The 21,057-nt window shown below is 35.3% G+C and overlaps 1 protein-coding gene across 3 annotated transcripts in view; it reads left to right on the forward strand.

The window, feature by feature from the left end:
- The window catches only part of METTL15 (methyltransferase like 15), a 201,529-nt gene that overhangs the window by 22,881 nt on the left and 157,591 nt on the right, over positions 1–21,057 (forward strand). Inside the window, exon 3 of one of the 3 annotated variants that reach the window (XM_047690353.1) lies at positions 10,245–10,307. The exons of the other annotated variants lie outside the window; for them this stretch is intronic. Within the exon in view, the coding sequence (XP_047546309.1) occupies positions 10,245–10,307 (63 nt within the window). The remainder of the gene's footprint in view (positions 1–10,244; positions 10,308–21,057) is intronic. 3 annotated transcript variants of the gene reach the window in all.

Below are 21,057 nucleotides of genomic sequence, written 5' to 3' on the forward strand. Positions count from 1 at the left end.
GATCTTGACACATTTATTTATAAAAAGGAATTCTAAGGAAATTGCCCAGACAGTTAAGAAGTGCCAGTTTGGAACAGGAGGTTACCAATCTCTGGTCCATTATTTGAATTTTGCTGTATTTCTTTCCATGTGTTTATAGCTTCAATATAGCTAATGTTCAACCTATTAGTTGGCTTATTACCTTTCAGAGACTGGTGAGGGTTTGGTATAAATTGAGTAATGGAATACCTGCTTGAGTTGTGAATTTAATTTTGTCTTTTTGGACCCACTTGATGTATTATATAAAATATTCATACCTAATGAAGAAGAGCAAGGCTCTTCCTCTGTGTGTTTCCATTGAATGATCTGTAGGCATTTCCTATGGTAACTGTTTTAATCAAGGCATAAACTTTGCTTCCATACTTATGTATCAATAGTATTGAATACATTGGGAAAAAAAAAAAAAAAAACACCAAAAAGTAAATAAGTAAAAAAATTTATGGGGACGCCTGGGTGGCTCAGTTGGTTAAGCAGCTGCCTTCGGCTCAGGTCATGATCCCAGCGTCCTGGGATCAAGTCCCACATCGGGCTCCTTGTTCTGTGGGGAGTCTGCTTCTCCCTCTGCCTCTGCCTGCCACTCTGCCTGCCTGTGCTCGCTCTCTCTCTCTCTCTCTTAAAAAAAAAAAAAAATTATGAATAGAAAACCAATTAACTAGAAATAATAGTTTAATCTCTAAATGAATGTATGTTGCTATTAGGTGCAACTATATACCACACTTTAGTCAATAAGAATATTTAAAATAAGAATAATTTATCTCATATGTACTTAATGTTCAAACTTGAAAATGGAATTTGTATGATGTGTAAGAGAGACATTCAGGGAGTATGATTTTTGTAAATTTATTGTCAGTTGCTGAAAATTAACAGGAAATGTGTATGCTTGCTATAAACATTTGAATATTCTTAAAAATTGGACGTTATATTTTGTATGATTTTCCATGAGATAATATTACTGCTAGAGATAGAAATCCAACTTTTTTTTTTTTTGTAATGGACATGTTATATGAATCTTGGGTTGTGCTTTTTGTTTTCTCATGTTTTATGTAAAAGTTCAAAAAGGAGGAGAAATTATACATTCACTGTTTTTTCTCTTTACTGAATTCAGGGATATATGATTTCATGTTAAAATGTGAGTGGGAAGACTATAAGTCCTTTTAGATCAGTTTTCTGGTCGTTCACATTTTATGGGTGATGCTTTATTTAATTATCTTAGGTGATTTGGGAATGTGTTGACTATCAACAGAATTTTTTAGACTATATTTAAAGTAGTACTAATGGTGTTTTAGGTCAGCACAGAAACACTAAATTGACAAAATACATCAATTAGCCTTTGATGGTTTTCCTTTTTGTTATGTTAATTTATTCTCCTGACTCAGAAATGAGCGCTCTTTTAGATTCAATTCATTTACACAGCAGGTCAGTGGACTTTGGGTCAACATGTCTATGAATAGATTTTTGTAGTTATCTTGAACATTTGAAATTGTTTAGATTTCCCCCCAGTTTTCTTTCTTTACTTAATTCCCTTTCTCTTTCTTTCTTTCTTCCTTCCTTTGTTACAGTGGGAGCTGAAGGCAGATGCTTAACTGACTGAGCTACCCAGGCACCCAGATCCCCAACCCCCATTTTATTATACTGGTTTTGTTAGATTGCATAAGCCACACTCATCTACTTTGATATTTACTTTTGAACTTTTTTCTTTCTAACATAATGACTAGGGGGGGCAATATTCAGTTACATCAGATTACTTATAGTTCTTTTGTATGCTCTAAAAAAACTTATAAACTCAATCCAGTAAGTATGTATTGAATGTTTTTTATGTGTCTAGCATTGTGTTTGGGGATGTAGGGGTTACCAGAATTGGGGGTGAATAAACAAAGAGGGGATAATCAATACTCAGAATATTTTATCTTAACTAAAGGCTTATTTTATGTTTGTGGAATACAACTATTAAGAAGGCACTGAATACAATTTGATCATCTAAATCTAGAGTTGGAGAAAGAGCTCAGGTGAAGTAGCTTTGGAATTCATGGAGAAAAGAGGTGGGTTTTCTCTCACATAAGGACCACACCACTAAGACAGCCATGTGTTGAGTGGTATGTGTGGGATGGATTTAAAATTCTCCCAGGTTTATAATTCAACAGGTGAGAATAATCCATATGTAGATGTCCATAATAGTAATACTAGTTGAAAATATAAGTGTTATAAGAAAGGTGTATTATTCATGGGGCACCTGGGTGGCTCAGTGGGTTAAAGCCTCTGCCTTCAGCTCAGTCATGATCTCAGGGTCCTGGGATTGAGCCCCACATCGGGCTGTCTGCTCAGAAGAGAGCCTGCTTCCTCTTCTCTCTCTGCCTGCGTCTCTGCCTACTTGTGATCTCTGTCTGTCAAATAAATAAATAAAATCTTAAAAAAAAAAAGAAAGGTATATTATTCAAATTAGAGGAAGGAGCGATTATGTTAAATAGGGTTCTTTAGAAAATGCATCATGGAGAAGGTAGCATTTGAGAAACACTTAGAAAGATGCTTATGCTTTTGGAGGCTTGAGTAGTTTATTGTTTGATGGAAGTTTACAGAACTCATGAATTGTAATGGAAATTATCACCTGACTTAGCTTTTTATTACATGTATTACTCCAACTTAATAATGTGAACTTGGAAATATCACTTGATTGTCGAAGCCTCAATTCCTAATATGGAGAAGGAAGATTCTGGAATTATATCCTCTTTAAGGGTTTTTATAAACTATAACAGATTATTTGTAATTATCAGAGTTAACTTTATAAATGGACTGGATTTCTTCTGTTTACCTTTCCAGAACCACTCTATCCCTCTCTACTCTATTTGTGTCCTGGGAGGCTGACCTTTCCCAACTACATCATCTGGCTCCCCTGCCCTTTGGCTTCTGGTTGGATTACACAAATGGGAGATACCAGCTGGAGATCAGAGGTGAGGGGAAAGTGAAGTCAGGGTGCTTATTGCCCTGAGACCCTCCCTTGTGTTGCCTTGAATCGGATGGTATCCTCTCCTAAAAGCTATCTTCCTGTCAGGAGGCCCTCACTATATAACTAACCCTCTTTGATAATCACTGGTAATCCTTATTCCTCTTGACCTTTAGGCTTAGGGATGGTAATGTCTCTTGATGCTAGATCCCCAGGAACTGTGCACTGTCCCTTAAACTCTGTGTCTTTGTAAGTAGTCCCTTAATTAAACCATCATTCTCAAATTACCAAGTTTGAGCATGCCACCATTTTTTTTTTCCCCTGCTGGAACTGACTGAATACTTTCTATTCTCTTGGAATGACTTTTCTCCAATCTCTGTATCTTAAGGACTTATTACCATTAAGTGTAAATAGGAGTCTCTATAAAATGAAAATATTCTGGGAAGAATCACCTGTTAAGTTGTCTGGCTAATATGTTGTCAGTAGTAGTTATGATTAGATTATTTGCTACTTGTATATGTGTGTGTGTATGTATGCTTATGTGTGTCCCTCCTTTGCTTTGTATGCAGTGAGAACTCAACATTTTTGTGTTAATTCATCTTTTTAGCAGAAAATACCATTAGGCTAATTGGATCAAGATGCATGGAGATTTTTCTTGTGGCAATGAAGAGTCTTTGAAGAGCATAAGTCAAGGAAAAACCTGGCTAAATTTCCATTTTTTTATAGGCTCCTCAGATGGCTGTATATGTTGGGTGAATTTGTAGGCAAGGAGGCTGATGTTTTATATTAGATAAAAGGTTATAAGTATCCGAACAAGAACAACAATAATTAGTGTGTGAATGATGAATTGAAAAATGAGTGGTTGTGGCTGTGGATTGTGGATTAATATCACTCTTTTATTTTTTGGTGAGTAATCAGATGGAGCATGGTGCTGCTACATGATATGGAGAATAATGGAGGAAGATCAGGTTTGGGGGAAAGATGCTGAATTAATTTTTATTTGGATATTTGAGGTGCCTCAGGGACATCTAGTTTCTCCTGTAAAGAAGGGAGTTGGCTGGATTAGTCTGAAGCAAGGAGGAGACCAGATTAGAAATAACAATTTAGGGATGCCTGGCTGGCTCAGTCGGTTAAGTGTCTGCCTTTGGCTCCAGTCATGATTCTAGAGTCCTGAGATTGAGTCCCACCAGGCTCGGCGGGGAGCCTTCTTCTCTCTCTCCTTCTGCCTGCCACTCTGCCTGCTTGTGCTCTCTCTCTGTGTCAAATAAATAAATAAAATCTTAAAAAAAAAAGTAACAATTTAAGAAGTCATCTGCAAGGCATTATTTAAACCATAAAGGTAATGAGGTCACTCAATAAAACATGAGGGATGAAGCAATGAATCAGTAGTATGGAGAGGGAAAGAGAGAAAGAAAGCAAGAATTTTGGTTCTTATGTACCCATGAGAACTGGAGTACTTGTGCTTAAAGTTTAGGGTAATTGATTTAAAAATGTTGAGTTAGAACATCTTGAGCTTATGAGAAGATCCAGTAACTGAGCATAAGAGGTGAAGCTTACTGGATTTGAGATGGACATGTTGTCAAAGTATCAGAGTTTGCACTTACAATCAGAATGATTGGATACAGACTGACAGAGGGATATCGTATTGATTATTGACCACTTAAATATGACAAGTGGCATTGCTAAATATGAATTGATTTTCTGAAATGGAAAGCTGTTCTTGGTAAAGTTGCTCTCAATTTACACAATAGTTACATTCCTAGATAATTCACTGTATATTAAATTCTTGCAAAAAGTACTGTGTGATATGTAAATTAAAGTTCAGTTTCTCAGACTTAATTGTCCTTCCCTTTCTTCCTGAGCTTTATGTCATATAGAATTTGGGTTCTTTTGCAGCACTGTGCTGTGGATTGCAAGACATACAGCATGCCTGTACCTCATCCATTAAAAGCCAGTGGCATCCTCTGATTCTCTGTACAGGCTAAGCACATCTCAAAATGCCCCTGTTGGGCACCACTGGGTTAGGGGAAAGAAGGCGCAGAGTAGCATGTGGATGGGATCAAGGAAAAGAGTTGTGTTTGCACTGTGACCTAGTATGATAGAGGTATGAGGCAGAGAATTACCTGGTGACCAAGTTTCAAGTAGAATCCTGATAAAAAGTTGAAATGTGCAAAGTAGTAAAATTTTCTTACCGTCTTAGACTCCTGTCCTCATTAACTCCCTCCAAGAGATTCCCCAGCCCAAGTCAGCAGCCAAGTTATATGTTAACACTTAATGACCTGGAAAGAATTCTTGACTAGATTTGGTGAAGAGTATAATTTCAGCATAATTTGTGTTTTAGCTACATTAGCATTTTACTTCCTTTTTTTAAAGTTTTTTTTTTATTATTTAAATTCAGTTAGCCCATATATTTACATCATTAGTACTTCCTTTCTGCTAACTTCCAAGCATTCCTTTTCTATATGAAGACAAGTATGAATGCCTTATCTTTCCCATTTAAACGTTTATTCTCATTTTTTCTTGACATCAGTAAATGTATTGAATAAAATTGTAATCACTGAATTTCTGTTTGCTTACGGACATATCCAATTGTACTAAAATGCAGTATAATCATTGCAGTTTCATCTTTTGTTCAAACTGATAAACTTTTAATAGTGTCACCTTTGTCCAATTTTAACAGTTTTTGTTATTTTGGAAGAATCATCTCATTTGCAGCAGTTTACTACTGGGGATGTTAATCAAAAGTTTTGCTTTTGAAAGATTAAGTACAAGTTGTGGTATTTAGATATTGCACTTATTTTAAATTAGATAACTTTTGTAATATGGAACAGTATTTCCATTTTAAATAAAATTTAGGATGATAAAAAAATGATTAGGAATAAGTGACGTTTGATGAGGTTTTTATAGCTTCCTTTGTTAAGTAAAACCCTATCCTTAATAGTGAAGATTAAAAGTAATTCCTGAAGTATACATGCTTTGTAAAATTTATTCCTACTTTCAGTCTGTTTCTTGGGGGAAATGCCCATGCCAAGAAAATCATTGTGATTAACATTAATTGTTATGCTTCTTGGGTTTCCCTGCAGATAAGCCAGAGTTGTAAAAAATGGACACTTTTTTTTTAATTCTTTCCTATGAAGGTCACAGCAACTGATATGGTCTTAAAATGGAACACTGATGGTCACCTAGCTGATTGAAATGGCACTATGTAATTATATCACAATTATATGCATGGGTGGCATCTCTTTATTAAGTTACATTTCTTCTTTATTAAAATACATATCATTTTTATGTGAGAAAAATTAGATATTTCATAAAATCCAATTTATTCGTGTCCCTTAACCTTAATACATTAGCTGTGTTTTAAACTGGTAGGAAATAATTTGTTCTTGCTGTCTTTCTCTTTTTATCATGGGCTTTTGTTAATCTTGAAAATGAATCTATTAAATCAATTAAATTAATTTCAGCTGCTTTTAAGTTCATTCTGTGGGGGCTTTCCCCAATGAGATTTTCATAAACTATAATTGAGTTTATATTTACCCTAAAGTGAGTTTTTCAGTCATTTGTCCTTTGAAATTCACTTTGGTATGGCATGTGGTATATTAGATGAGAATTATTTCTTCATCTTTGATACATGGTACAGTGTTTTGTTTGCTTGTTTGATTGCTTGTTTGTTGTTTTTGCTACAAATGACAAATTCCTGAAAGTTCTATGAAAATCAAATTTCAGATCTTTCTATTTCCTCACTGTGTATTATAATCTTACCATGTTTTATCTGAATAAAATATTGAATTAATACTGATTCTGGAAATCAGCAAGATTAAAGATTAAAGGGAAGGTATATTTTTTAACTTTCAATTTTCATTTTCTCAGATTTGGAAGTCTATAGACTTATCAGAATAATGATGCATAAGGAAATTAATTGCAGCTTACAAAATAAAAAGTTTTAATATGTGTTATTCACTAAAATATATCATGTCATAAATAACAAAATCCTAACTGGGAGTATTACTTAAGTGTAATCTCATTTAAGAAAAAGACAAAAAATCTTAGGGTATGTAACTTTTTAAGTTTTTCTTTTTGGAATGTTAAAAATTGACTTTAAAAATGTCTCTTAGAGGGGCGCCTGGGTGGCTCAGTGGGTTAAGCCGCTGCCTTCGGCTCAGGTCATGATCTCAGGGTCCTGGGATCGAGCCCCGCATCGGGCTCTCTGCTCAGCAAGGAGCCTGCTTCCTCCTCTCTCTCTGCCTGCCTCTCTGCCTGCTTGTGATCTCTGTCTGTCAAATAAATAAACAAAATCTTTAAAAAAAAAAAAAGTCTCTTAGAGGAGTGGGCCAGGCAGTAGAAGGTATGAGGCAAGTATAGCGTGCTTTAAAGTGTTTGTTTCTGGAACATGGCAGGAAATAGGGCACCTTGTGGTTGGGAATTATGACTCGGATTAAGCACCTCAGTCTAGGTCCTGGAGTTTAATATATTGGGGGAGATTAAAAAAAAATTAGTGAACACGCTGTGATATCCAGTTTAGAAATGGCTTCCGTTGATCTTCATCTCCTGGTACCCATGCTCTTTGTAGTTCCTTCCCGCAATGAATTGGGTTGACCAATGTAACCAGTAAGATATTACAGAAATTATGGTGGTTGACTTCTGAAGCTGTCAGAAAAGAAATTATGGCTTCTTCCTTGCTGTTTCTTAAATTAATTGCTTGCTTAGGGAGGCCAGTTAACATGCCATTAGGATGCTAAAGTCGCCACAGGGTGGAATTAAGGCCTCTTGCTAACACCTAGCACTAGGTAAGTGAGCCATCTTGGAAGCAGATTCTCCAGTCTCAGACAAGCCAGATGAATGTAGTACTGGCTGACACTGACTGCAACCTTGTGAAAGACCTCAAGCCAGAATCACCTGGTTAAACTGCTTCTTTATTCCTGACCCATAGAAACTGAGATAATAAATATTTATTGTATTAAGCCCCTAAACTGAGGGTAATTCGTTATGCAGCACAGGAATGCAGAAGTAATAGACACAAATAAATTAGAGTTTCAACTGTGATAATTGTCATCAAGGAAAGGTATGCACTGCTATGAGAATAACTAACAGACTTCTGATTTAGTATGGGGGTTTGAGAAGGGCTTGTGAGCTTAGATCTAAAGAACAGGAAAGAGCATTCCTGACAGTGAAGAATATGTGAAATACAGTTGTGGGAGGAAGCAGAATAATTTTGAGAAACCTGAAGACCACCAGTGTAGCTAAGGGTAGACAACAAAGAAGAGATGGAAAGAAAGGAAGGTAGAGAGATCGGTAAAAGGAGCTGTTAATGAAGCTGTTCGGCCTTGTCACTGGATGGATAAAGACTCAATTTTTTTTTAAAGGAAGATCTTGTATTTTGTTTTGGATGTGTTTTTAGATCCTTTTTAAACAGCCAAAATGGATTTTCCAAAACTAGTCAGTTGCATTGTTTGGAAACTTAGTGGAGAGGTATGAACATGAGACAAAAAAGTTTGTCAGATGCATTTCTTATGAAGTCCTTACCTGTGTGACGTAGTCCTTGAGGAGTGTTGTGGTCAAAAGAACACAGCCCAGTAAAACAAAAGTTACTTCAAAATAACGCAAAACCTTTATGCATTTCTTAAAACTGTGAATGGGACTCCTGATTCCTAACAGTACTATCTGATAGCTTTCCTATTTTCTGTCTTCCTATTTTCTGTCCATCTGCAGCTGCTTTTCCACCCCTTTTTTCAAAACTCCTGAAGAAGCTGCCCCACTCCTCCTATCCAGGCCAACTTTTACACTTATTCCTCCTTTATCTTATTTTATATTTATTTTTTTGCTCTGCATTATTTTAATTGATGTAATTTTTTCCTGATTTGACAACGTAGGGTCTTCCTTGCTGTGGAGGGTAGGGAAACTAGGAGCACAAAGTCGGATGTTCTTTTGCTGGCTTAGGACAGGTAAGTCAGGGAACACTTCTGGGAACAATGACACATTAATGATTTTTGTTGTATCACCGAGTTTTTAGCATATAAGTAAAAATTGAAGCCATTGGCTTAGATTATTTTGCTTGTCATTGAGTAAATGAGTGTCTTGATCCTTAAGTAGCTCTATTATTTAATGGTTTGAATCAAGAAGGTGAGCCTAGAAGTGTTGACTTCTGACTGGAACCTCTGAGCTAACTCCTGCTTCAGGTCTCAGCTTAGATAATGGTTTCTTTGAAAATGGTTTCTTCTCTGACATTTCATTTCCAGGTTGGGTTCTTCTCTAGTTAGCATTGAACCTTATTTCCCTTATCATCACTGTAATTTTTTAATTGCATGTAGTCCCCAATATTCTAGTCTTGGGAGGGTGGAGGACAAGTTCACCATTGTATTCTTAGTAAGCACTACCTTACCTTTTATGTAATGAAACTCATTAAGCACTTGTTTAATTTAAGCAGGTATTCTCATATGGCTCATTAGGTTTCGTCTGTGTATATCAACCATATTTCCTGCTTCTCTTACTGGTAAAATATATAGCCTTTCTCTTTAACAAACAACATAAAATAGCTATAGTCCATGTTCTTGCCTTAGATTATGACTTTGAACTCTTTGCCATTTAATATTTGTAAAAAGTTTGGAGGAAATAAAATTTATGAAGGACTGTACTATACTTGTATCATATTTTCACTTTCTTAAAATTGGTTTTACTGAATCATGTTATTCCATAGATTACTTATATTAAGGGATATGAAAGGTAACACAGCTTTGAAATCCATTGTTGTGTTCACTTCCAGGGATGTAAGAGAATGTAGTTTATTGTGATTTCTTTATGAGGACTGATAGGGAATCTTTTTCAAGATGCAGTAAGTAGGAAGACTGATTTTGAACAACTATGACTTGTGTATGTGTGTACATGTGGGTATTTAATTTTTTGTGGATGTGGCGATGGAGGTGTCTGCATGTTTCTTTGCACTGGTTTCTGGGACACTCATTTGGCTGCCTTTATCAAAGGACATAAACATTCCGTGTTCTGTGTTTTGATTAGTAGTCTTACTACCGACTTTAACTATACTTTTTTATTTCTTCCATCTTTATTACCACCTTAATCCCCTTTCCATCTCCATTTCTTTACTTTCTTACTTTCTGTGCTAATTTATCTTTGTAACTCATCTCAGATTTTCTTTGAATCACGAAGCATTAAAAATTACATGTAGACATCTACAGCCTAATGGATCTCTTTTGGCTGTTTGTTTGGGAACTGACTTGGTATTAACTCTGACTTCTCTCACTAGATCCTCTAGGCTCTCCAGGATATTGAGACTGGCTGTGGCCTGTGGAGCACCTCCGCTCTTAGTCTCTATTTTGTGAGTAAAGGGTCTTGTTTGTCTTCCCTGTAGGCAGGAGTCTTTCATTCCTCTTTTCTCTGGTCTTCTACCCATTCTCCCAACCTCAAAGCATTTTTAAGTATTTTAAAAATAGTTGCCTTTGTTATAACTCTATGATTTAATAAAATGTTTGAGTTAGGTAGAGGTAAATTTTAAACTAAAAGCAAGGAAAGCTAGTTACTTGCCTTCTTTTTTATATTATGTTTTGTGGGTTTTTTTTTTTTTTTGAAGAACCATTTAAGGCACTTATTTATGTTAATTCTAGAAAGGTCAGTAATCTTGGATCACACTAAGGATAAAGTAAATCTGAAAAAAAATTACAAGAAAGTTCCCGTGGACTAAATAATATTTTGACGATTTTAGGCTTTTGTTCGTATCTAAATTTTATTTCCATTGCTATTTCAAAGAGTTAGGAAGATGGGATGGTTACACATAATGAATAGGTACATTTAATTAAACACTTTAATATTTGTTATTTATATCCTCTAGATAGTTTAAAAAAACTAGCATTTTTTATGGTTATATTTGCAAAACTGATTTTAAAGTAATATATTTTCATTGTTTTATTAACAAATCAAACTTTTCAAGCTATTTCTGACTATTAAACCTTTCTGGAAAGTTGTTTTGTATCCTTCCGGTCATCTAAATTTATCACAGGCCTTTAACTAAGAAGGTTGGTGAACCTTCTTTCCTTTTGATCTTGCATCCTGGCGGGTGCTTGGATATTTCTTCTGTAAGAAAAGTTTTGGTGGATGAGTCAGTGCACTGAGTCATAGGCAGCATGAAGCCTCTAGTGTTCTATACGAACTAATTGGAAACATTTTCAAAATTAATTAAGGCACAGTTGTCAGCTCAGTGTTACTGATTGACATCCCACCAAAGTATTTTGTCTTTTGGCAACTTGCTTAATTGTTCTTTAGTATTTAGGTTTTTGTTTGGCTTTATGTTTTTTTGTTTTTTTTTTTTTTTAAATCTGTTGACTAGACCTATAGTTACCATGTTGATTTTGTTAAAGCCCTTTTACGAACCTTGTGTCATTTGTGTTTAATTTCTCCCTTGCTTGATGCCTTTTTTCCCTTAAAAATTATTCAATACAATTCATTTTCTTTTTGGCTTGCTAATTTATCAGGTCATGAGAAAAATCTTTTATGCTCCACAGAAATTAGTTCATACAGTAATAGTATATTGATTTGTCAAATAAGAGCCCCCTCTCCAACTAAACACTATGTTTGATTTGGTAAAAACAACTTGAAAGGCTTGCATAGATTTCTTTACATGCATTAATTTGACCTTAATAAATTCATTAAATATGACATGTTCTTGAAAGTTTCTTTTTCTTTCTTGTACTTAGATTTGTTTGAAAGTACTTTCCTTTGTATGAAGGATTTTGCAAGGGGGACATTGATGAGGTATTCTTCATGTTTACAGAAGATTAAACAAGAATTCAAGACCAGGAGGAAGTTTTAGCAGAAGAGATCAAATACGTTCTGTCAAGGTGATAGAATGCTAAGATGAATTAGTAAAGGGGGGGGGGGGGAAGGAAAGCAAGAGAATTTACTTACCCATAGTCAGATGTGGAACTTGAAGCCCTGAAAGTTAATAACATCTTGAAAGTCCTTTGCTCTATCTGTACAGTAAACAGCTGAGGCGATCTATGGCAGTTCTTTAGTGTGCTGTCTCGTGCCGGATTTGGGGACTATGCCAAAGGAAGATGGACGAAAAGTATTTGTTCTAGTTATTCAGTAGACAATCTATATAACAGTAAATGAATTACACATTTTCTCATCATTCCTCCTAACCATTACTTTTGAAGTTATTTCATTGCAATTGAGAAACATTTTACAGTTGATGACATTTCAGTTTAATTGACAGCATCTTTTCTTCATAATACCTAAGATCAATGCTGCATCTTATAATCATTATGATCTTAAGATTTGTTGGACTACAGTAGATGGTCTTTGTTCTTCTCACTCCTTAGAAATGTTCAAGAACAAAGGCAGCCATTTAACCTTTTGGTTTTTCTTTCATTTTTCCCTAAGTCTGTTCTAATGAGATGGTCTTTTAAAGATTCAGTGGTCAACTAAGTTTTAGAAACACAGCATAATCTATCCTCTTGGAGATTCTCATTGTTCACTAGCATGTAAGAATTTTAGCCAAAAGAAAAAAAAAATTTTTTTTAACTTTGTTTAACTCATCATTGACCGAGGAATCTCCTGCACTCTGCCTCTTTCTTATTTGTTTGTGCTTGAAGAATTTACTACTCTGCATGTAACTTTGGGAAATGCTGGATTACACACTCTCTTGCTTGGGTATCACCAATTAAGAATCTAACATTTCTGAGAGTCAACAGATTTTTCTTTTTCATATTTCTTACCCAAGCTCACTTTATTTTTATTTTTATGGATTGGCCACACCTTGTTACCAATTCCTTGTCCTTTTTATCTTTTTAGTTTCTTGAGTTGTGTCTTAGTGTATAGTTTTCCTCTTTGCTAGCAAAATTGTGATATTTGAAGCTTATTAACTGGGTGTTTGAAGTTTCATTAAGGGTTTTAACATCCAGAGAATTCTTGCTGATGTATAAATTACAAATGTCTATTTTACATTTCCTTGCATTTTATGACATCTAGAGGTCAGTAGTAGGTTATAGGAGCTTCAACCACATATCTTATGCTGATCTCTTCAAAGGTATGATATTTTTCATCTTCCAAGGACTCACTGAAGAGGAGTAAATCTCCATTCCCTGCTATTTTTCTTATTTATCTCTTTATATCCTGACCCTGCCTTTCCCGCTACTCCTCTTTCTCCTTTACTCTGCCCTCCCCCTAATATCTGGACTCAGTTTATTTATCAATTCTGTGTTCTATCAGGATTATTTATTTAATCATGTAATATTTGGTCACTCTTATTCCCAATTATATACTACATTTTAGTTAGTAATATTGCCTTTGGATCCCTTTCTTACCACGTCTATACAAAAGAGCCTATCTGTGGCTTTTTATGCATAAGCTACACTAACTTTTTACCAATCTTCCGGTTGGCCAGTCATGTTTTTTCAATCATCTAGCATTCAGGTATATTGATTTTATTGCAGTGTTTTCCAGTTTCTTCCTTTCTTACTTGTACTTGTAGCTATGCCTGTAGTGATCATTCCTGTCAGCAAGTATTCTCGAGTTTGTGGCGAGTTTCTAAAACTGTAGTGGCCATCATGTAGCTTACATCTTAAGTACCCTTGATCGTGAGGAAAATCTCATTAAGTCATAACTTACTGCATTCATTGCATATAAAGGGGACCCAGAGAAGTATAATACTGCATTAAGATTGTGGGAAATGGGATTAGGTATGTGGACTGGTGCCAGATTGTTTAGCAGTTTTACTGCCAGGCTAGGATCGCTCTTGAGTAAGGGGATAATATGTTTCATTTTTCCTATCCAGCTATGTATTTAGCCAGAAACTTGAATTTATTTCAGGAAACTTGGTGCTTCATTACCAGCACATCTGTTTGGGTTCAGTCTGTTTTCTGATTTTTTTTTTTTTTTTAGCTTTTTCTACTTTGAAGAACCTATGTCATCGGATTTTCTGATGATTAAATTAGACATTGTTCATAAAGCATTTGACAAACAGTGCTTGGTACCTACGGCGATGATAATAATATGATGACAAAAAGTACTGGAATATGGATGTAGCTGAGATATGTGGTGGGGGGAGATTTGGGGGTGGGAGGTGAAACCAGACAATCTGTTCTAGTCCAGCAAGCCTTTCTTGCAGCTTGTATTTTCTAGGTTGGAAGTCAGGCCACTCAAGTTCTATTCCCAACCCTTTACCCATCATCTTTCCATCTAGGCTACTATGCCTTCATAGATAAAATAACTGATTTGAACTAGGTAATTATTAAAAGGTATTATCCTCAATTTAAAATACATGATATTTTCGGGTTAGGCAACTAGTGACTGAGGATGGCTAAGGAGAACAGGAGAGCAGGGCTATCTCTTTTATTTCATTGTCTTGTTTCTGATGGACCACCAAAACCAAAGAGGTGAATAAATGTTGAGGACTCATCTGCCTCCAGCAGAAAAATTATTTTAACTACAAGAAGGATCTATACCAAAAAAAGCACTACAGCAAAAACAGTGCCTTAAGGTACATTTAAAATGCATTTGTGTTTTTCAAATTGAGAATCAATACGTAAAATTCTGAGGCAAGAAAACATCCCTGCAATTGGAAATGGCTCATTGAGTCAGTTGAAGAATTTAGAGGACTAAATTGGGCAGTATTTGATACTTTTTACACTCCTTACATACCTGAAGTCAGTGCAACCTCTTCCAGTTTCAAATATACAGAGTTCAGGCCTGTCCTTTCCCAGGATAACATCTCTTGGGCAGGCAGTCTTAAACTCCTTGCCAGATTAAGTTTGAAAGTCTTAATCGTCTCAATTGTCTTCTCATGCCTTCCAATCTACTATAGTTTGCTCCTTTGTGTTAGATTGTCAACAAAGTACTTAGATTGGAAGATTTTTAAGATTCCTTCCAATTCAGTAATTATATTGTATCAGTACTGTATGTACTGATCTTTCTTCAGCTTGGTCCATGTTTCATTCTTAGTGGTTCTTTTGCCTTTTCTTTTCTGTTACTGTCTGTTTCCCTGTTATTATTTCTATGGGGGCCAGGGCAATGAGGTGGATTTGTGTGAGAGAGATTATGGGAGCAAAGAATTTCATCAGTATCTTTTCACTAACACCTCTTCCACAAGCAAACACACAAAGAGATTATCTGTTATTTTGGATCTGGAGAAGGAGGAGACAGAGAAAAATAAAAGAAAAGGGAAGGATATGGAGTTGGAAAAGATTCTTTGGGAATATTTGTACCAAATTTGAAGTGGAGATTTTAAAAAACGAAAGATTCTTCCCCTACATGTATATAATATGCCTCCTCGGGGTTGGGGGGGGAAACTAAACAAAACCCCTGACATTTATATAATTTTACTCTAAAGGATGGAATATGTTGCTATCACTTCTAGTGATCGGCAGTTTAGGAATCCTGCCCATGAGGGTTCGAATGTTAAAAACAGCAGAGAATAATTCCTGTCTATTCAAGAGAGTTGAGGCATTAGCCTTACTTTCTTATAAAGTTTATTTATCAAAGGTATTCTCAGAAGGTAATGATAAACCTGCAACTGTTCGAACCTGTGCTGAAATACTCCCACACTATGTTGTTGGAATAGATTTAAGCACTCTTTGTAAACCTATGCCAGAAAGTTCTTACCATTTGAAGTTTCTGCCCTCCGTTGGATTAAGAGGAGGAATTTCCCATCTGTTCAGACAGAAGAACAGTGATCAAAAAATAGATAATAAAAAAGATTTCCTTATTTGAGATGTGCTTTTTGTGGATAAAAGCTTTTCATTGGAAGGAATTGTTTGTTTCCACATGACAAATATTTGGACTTGATGTTCACAACAAGTATTTGGACCTGAATTAAAAACAAACTTATAGCTTTCAATATTATACTATATAATTTACTTGTTTTCGTTGGTAGTTGAATTCAAAACCCATTCTTTTGCTTAATATCTCACCTCCCCAATTCAGAACACATCACCACCGTCTCATCTCTTACCAGGATAACTGCAAGAACTTCTTAATTGGTCACTTACCATCAATATATCTTCCACTCTGCTGTTCAGTGGGTCTAATGTATCTGATCATACCACTTTTCAGTTTAATGGTCTGTAGATTCCTGGCAAATGTACAAGTTCCTTTACCACTAGGCCCATTCTACCTCTTCATACTCCTGTTCTGCCACATGCTCTACTTGCCTCTCACATCAGACTTGTGAGAGTCTTTTATGCCTTTGTTACTCTACACACACTTCTGTCCCTTCTTTCTTCCATGATGGCATTTATTGCACTGTTTATTTCACTATTCTTTTTTTCAGGGTAACGTTTATTACATTCTTCATAATTGCTTTCTTACTGGTTTCCTCTTTAAAACTGGGTCATACCTACTCTATATTTTCTCAACATTGAGCCCATTTGCCCCTCCTTCTGCACCTTATAAATTTCAGTTTGCCTTTCCTCCACGAAGTTTAGAATCGCATGTGAATTTATGGCTATTCTTTAAGACCCTTATTTCCTAAGTTTTCCCCTGAAAAGGAGTCTTTAATATCTATTTTTTACCCTTGCTATTATTGGTCCCACCTTCTTCCTTCAGATTTCAATAATCAAGTATAATTATTTGCCTCTGAGATAGAGAGGGTTAGCCCCTGGCATGAGTGTCTGGTTTATTTATGCTATATATAACATTGGTTAGTCTATCTATATTAACTGCTTTTACTTCCTGAGACTTTTAGATTTTCCTTCTAAATCTCCTTGGCCACACTTGTTACTTTATGTATATTCTAGATAAGTGGATTTGGGTTTAGATAAGTGAAATGAGTGTCCTAATATCACAGAGCACAGAAGTGATAGAATTAGTTTTATATGGCCTCAAAGCATGTGTGTGTGTGTGTGTGTGTGTGTGTGTGTGTGTGTGTGTGGTGGTGGTGGTGGTGGTGGTGGTAGTGGTTTTCTGCATCACACTACTGGTTCCCTTCAGGTTTATAAGCATTATGCCTAAGCTGATCTCCAAAAATGTCTTGTATCCTCCACTCTCTTCATTTTTCATTTCCAAATGGATAACAGAGAAAGAAGTGGACTCAGGATACAAAATTTTCTTTCCAGTTGATTTTTAATGGGTTTGTTTATATATTTAGTGGTAGCCAAATGGTGGTCACATTACATTCTTTTTATAGTTTGATAGTTCACAGAGTGCAAAAGGGAAAAAAGTTATGAAACTTTTTTTTAAAATTCAGTCTTTAGGGGATGGATTTTAATTTTGAAAAATAATTTTTAAAAAGGAGTATTTTAATGTGTGATTTATACAGTTGGGGTTGGCTAAATGGAAAGGGAGGAGATGAAAGGAGGGAGGGAGGAATGGAGAGGAAGAAAGAGTGAGAGAAAGAGATAGATGAGCCCATGAAGATATTAGTCTGTTGGTTGCTTACAAGAACAATCAGAGAATGAGAAAACTTCATTTTCCTGTTATCTCAAAGTTTTGTCTTGGTGACCCAGTCTACTGAGTGGGCAAAAGAGTGTGCTCAGAACATGATGGAACTGGCATTTAGAAAATCCAACAGATAAAATATTACACCCACTGACTCATGAAACAGAAACAATTAAGGTCCCAATTTAGAATGATTCTGGACACAGGCTCTAATCGTTAAGCTCGTTTAACAAACATCCATGTGGTAGAGTTGGAAACATGAGCTAAGTGCAGAAATTAGTAGTGCTGGGAAAAGTTATAGTTTAAAATTTGATGCTCGGTTAATCTCCATAAATTGACTCATTTGCATTTTGGTGTAATATCTAATATCAATTGAAATAATGGAACTGTTTGAATTTTCAAGCTAAGGTTCTTATCTGATGTTTCTATTATTGATCCTTTTATGCATAACTCACGAGTGCAAGGTTTAATCTTAATTTCAGGTAGACATTTTTGTTCATTTAGTTGCCAGTAAATGGAGCTTGAAAGGGAATTAGGAGATCCAACTTGCAATTGAAAGGCTAATTCTAGTATAGCGGTTCAGAACACAGGCTGTGGAGCCAGACTGTTTGAGGACAAATCTCTGTTCCTCCTCTTGTTACTTGCTTTATGATTTTAGATAAGCCATTACCTTCCCTTTGCTTCAGTTTTTTCATTCAAAAAAACTGGATAGTAATAATACCTACCTTATAGGGTAACTAGTTCACCATGAATGTGAATAGTTAGTCGTTTCTGTCCTGCCATCAACTTGTTATGTAATCTTACATGAGTTACTTTATATCCATGGGGTTTATTTTATTTATTTTGTATGAGAAACTAAGCTTCAGTTTTCCTTCTAGAATTAATTTTAATGGAATGAAGTAGACACACAATGGCTTATTGCAAACGTGTATATGACGCGTATAGATTTTGATATTAAATAAATGAAAATTTCTGATCTCAGAAATCTGTAGCTTAGTATTGTGTTACTTTGGACAAATACTTTCTTTAAGCTTTAATAGTATGTATAAACCAGGTTAATAAGAGTTATTTCATGGGGGCATTGTGCTCATTTTATGAAATACTGTGTGAAATACCAATTATTATGCCTGATATGTAGTATATATTCAAAAAATGCTACTTCTCTTAACTCCCTCTTACATACACAGTCTATTTCTCTCTCTCAAAGGAAATTCATTCTAATCTGTGTATTTGTATTGGTGTCTGTATCGCTATGGGATGATTTTAGCGTATAACTGAAGTGAATTTGTTGGTTGCCAATGAATTTGTGAGACAAGACTAGGCAAATTTCATCCAGCCCTCTGTGGAAGGGAGAGCCTTGTTAAGGTTGCTGAAAAGTAAGAAGCTACAAAAGATAGAAGGAAGCTCTTCTAATGGAATTTGTTCTAGCAGGATCAGAATTGAGAACACAGGAAAAAAGAATTATGAAACCCATGTTAAGGGTAGGGTGGATCTCTAGTTGTCTACAGTGCTAATGTAGCATTTTGTAGGAAAAACCAATCCTAGCTCCTTCCTTTCTGATTCTTTTATTTTGTTGAAGTGTTTCTGTGCCTTAGTACTGTACTGTATTTTGTAATTCTCCAGTAATAAGGATTTGTAGAATGTCCTGCCTTCCAATAAGAATATGAAATTGGGTCTTTACCTGGTTTTGCTACAGCTTGCTAGGGCTTGGAAAAAACCACCTAACGTTTCTAACATTCACTTAACATTTCAGCCTCTTTCTTTTGGGGATGGAGAGAGGGGGGCAGAGATGGAAATAGAGATGGTTTAAATATCTCCTAAGTCTAAAATGCTATGGTTTCTACTATTAATCTGAATATGTTATCTTGCATGGTACAGAGTAATCAACCTTAGAGAATGCTACCTTTATCCCAATAAAATTGCCTTTAGAGCCCATTCTTGATCTATCAAAAAGCACAGGTCTTGCTACTTTATAGTCTGAGTAATACATCTTTCTCTCTTTAACTTTTTTAATTTACCAGAATTTACTTTGTCTTCTTGTCCCTCCCTTGCCAGGTTTCTGGAGTGGTTCTGTTTGAAAGAATAGCTCATAGATGCTTTTAACAAGAGTGAGATGGAGGGGGTAGTGAGACCATAATGATAGGAGCTGGAGATGTGAGTAAAGGCCAAGGAAGAAAGGACAATGCAGAGAAGGGTGGGACTTGGGGAAAGACTGCCTGAGTTCAAATCCTGAATTTTTTCTGTGCCGGAGTGTCCTTAAGTTCAGTGAGGACAATAACTCTCAGAGGACAGTATTAATGAGATAATGTATTTGGTAGTGATCTTTAGACAAAGTTTGGTAAGCAATAAATAAACACTTGCTAGTGTTAACTATTATGTTAAAGGTTGTAACTAAATATCTTATCAGGATTATATCAGGAAGCGTGGACTTCATTTTTGTGATAAATTTGAATTACTAGAAACTGGTATGCCTAAATTTGAAGACTGCGTATGTATATGTGTAAATTTCCTCTAAGAAGGGTAGTCTGCTGGGAAATACTTGTATGTTCCCATGTGTGTTATTACTCTTTAGGGTCTAGAGTGTACCCTAGGGTAGGAAATTAGATTTGGAAGAGACCTCAGAGAAAATATTTTTTTATCCCTTGTACTTTTTAGAAGATATACTACTGAAAAGGTACCCATTTAGAGAAGTTAGAGAGTACCCAGTTAGAGAAGAAGGAAGAGATGAAGACTTGAAATTTCTAAGACATACATAACTTGGGAACATTTTCTATCTTCAAAATAGATAGAATGGTTAAGAATTCATCTTTCTATGATGGCATAAATGCATTTCATGTTTTTAAGATTTCAAAATTAACACATCTCAATGTATTAGGAAAGTGTATCTTTAGTGCAAATTACTGTAATTCTTCCTGACCATGGATATTTATTACAGTAGAATCTCTGAAACCCTCAAAAATGACCTTTTCAAGTAGATAAATATCTTTGCCCATAAACATTTTGTTATCACTTTGTAGATGGTTTAAGCCACTCTTACTCTTCTTTTGAAATGTTGAAAATTCCCACTGCTTTATTCCCAGGGAAGGGGGAGGGAATAAAACAACCAAAAAACATCTGTACAGGTCACTTTCATAAATGATGAAAACTCCAAAAAATAATTTTTGTAACTTGTCAAACTTGTTTGTGGGCAAATTTGTTTCCTCTCTTACCTTATAAAATTAAGTATATCTATTGAAAAACTTACAAATAATTTGGACAATTGTTTTATTCTATGGTAGTATAAGTCAGCAAATCTGCTGGTGCCACTGAGAAGATAATGGCCTTCAAACACAGAAAGGAATAGAAAATATCCTTGACATCAAGATTCTGCAAAAACAGACCCTTTAAATTATTTCTGAAAAGCATGGATGTTTAATCTGTGATAGATGTAAGAGAAATGATAATTAGCACTTATTCCTAAAATTATAAACCCTTATTTTCTTATTTCATGAAAAGTATAATAATTCTACAGTTCTGTTCTTGTTAAGTGGTCAAAGAAGAAATGATGACGTCTTTCTTTTAATATCAGACTAATAGACTATTTTCAAAATTGCTTATGTCAGATAATATGATTCTAAAATTAATGACCTGGCTTAAGTGTCTGAATTAGGATTCTTGTATAATCTGTTTAAGAATGATTTCCTTGATGTCTTTTTTTT

Source organism: Lutra lutra, chromosome 10, assembly GCF_902655055.1.
Source record: "Lutra lutra chromosome 10, mLutLut1.2, whole genome shotgun sequence".
Classification (NCBI taxonomy): Eukaryota; Metazoa; Chordata; class Mammalia; order Carnivora; family Mustelidae; genus Lutra; species Lutra lutra.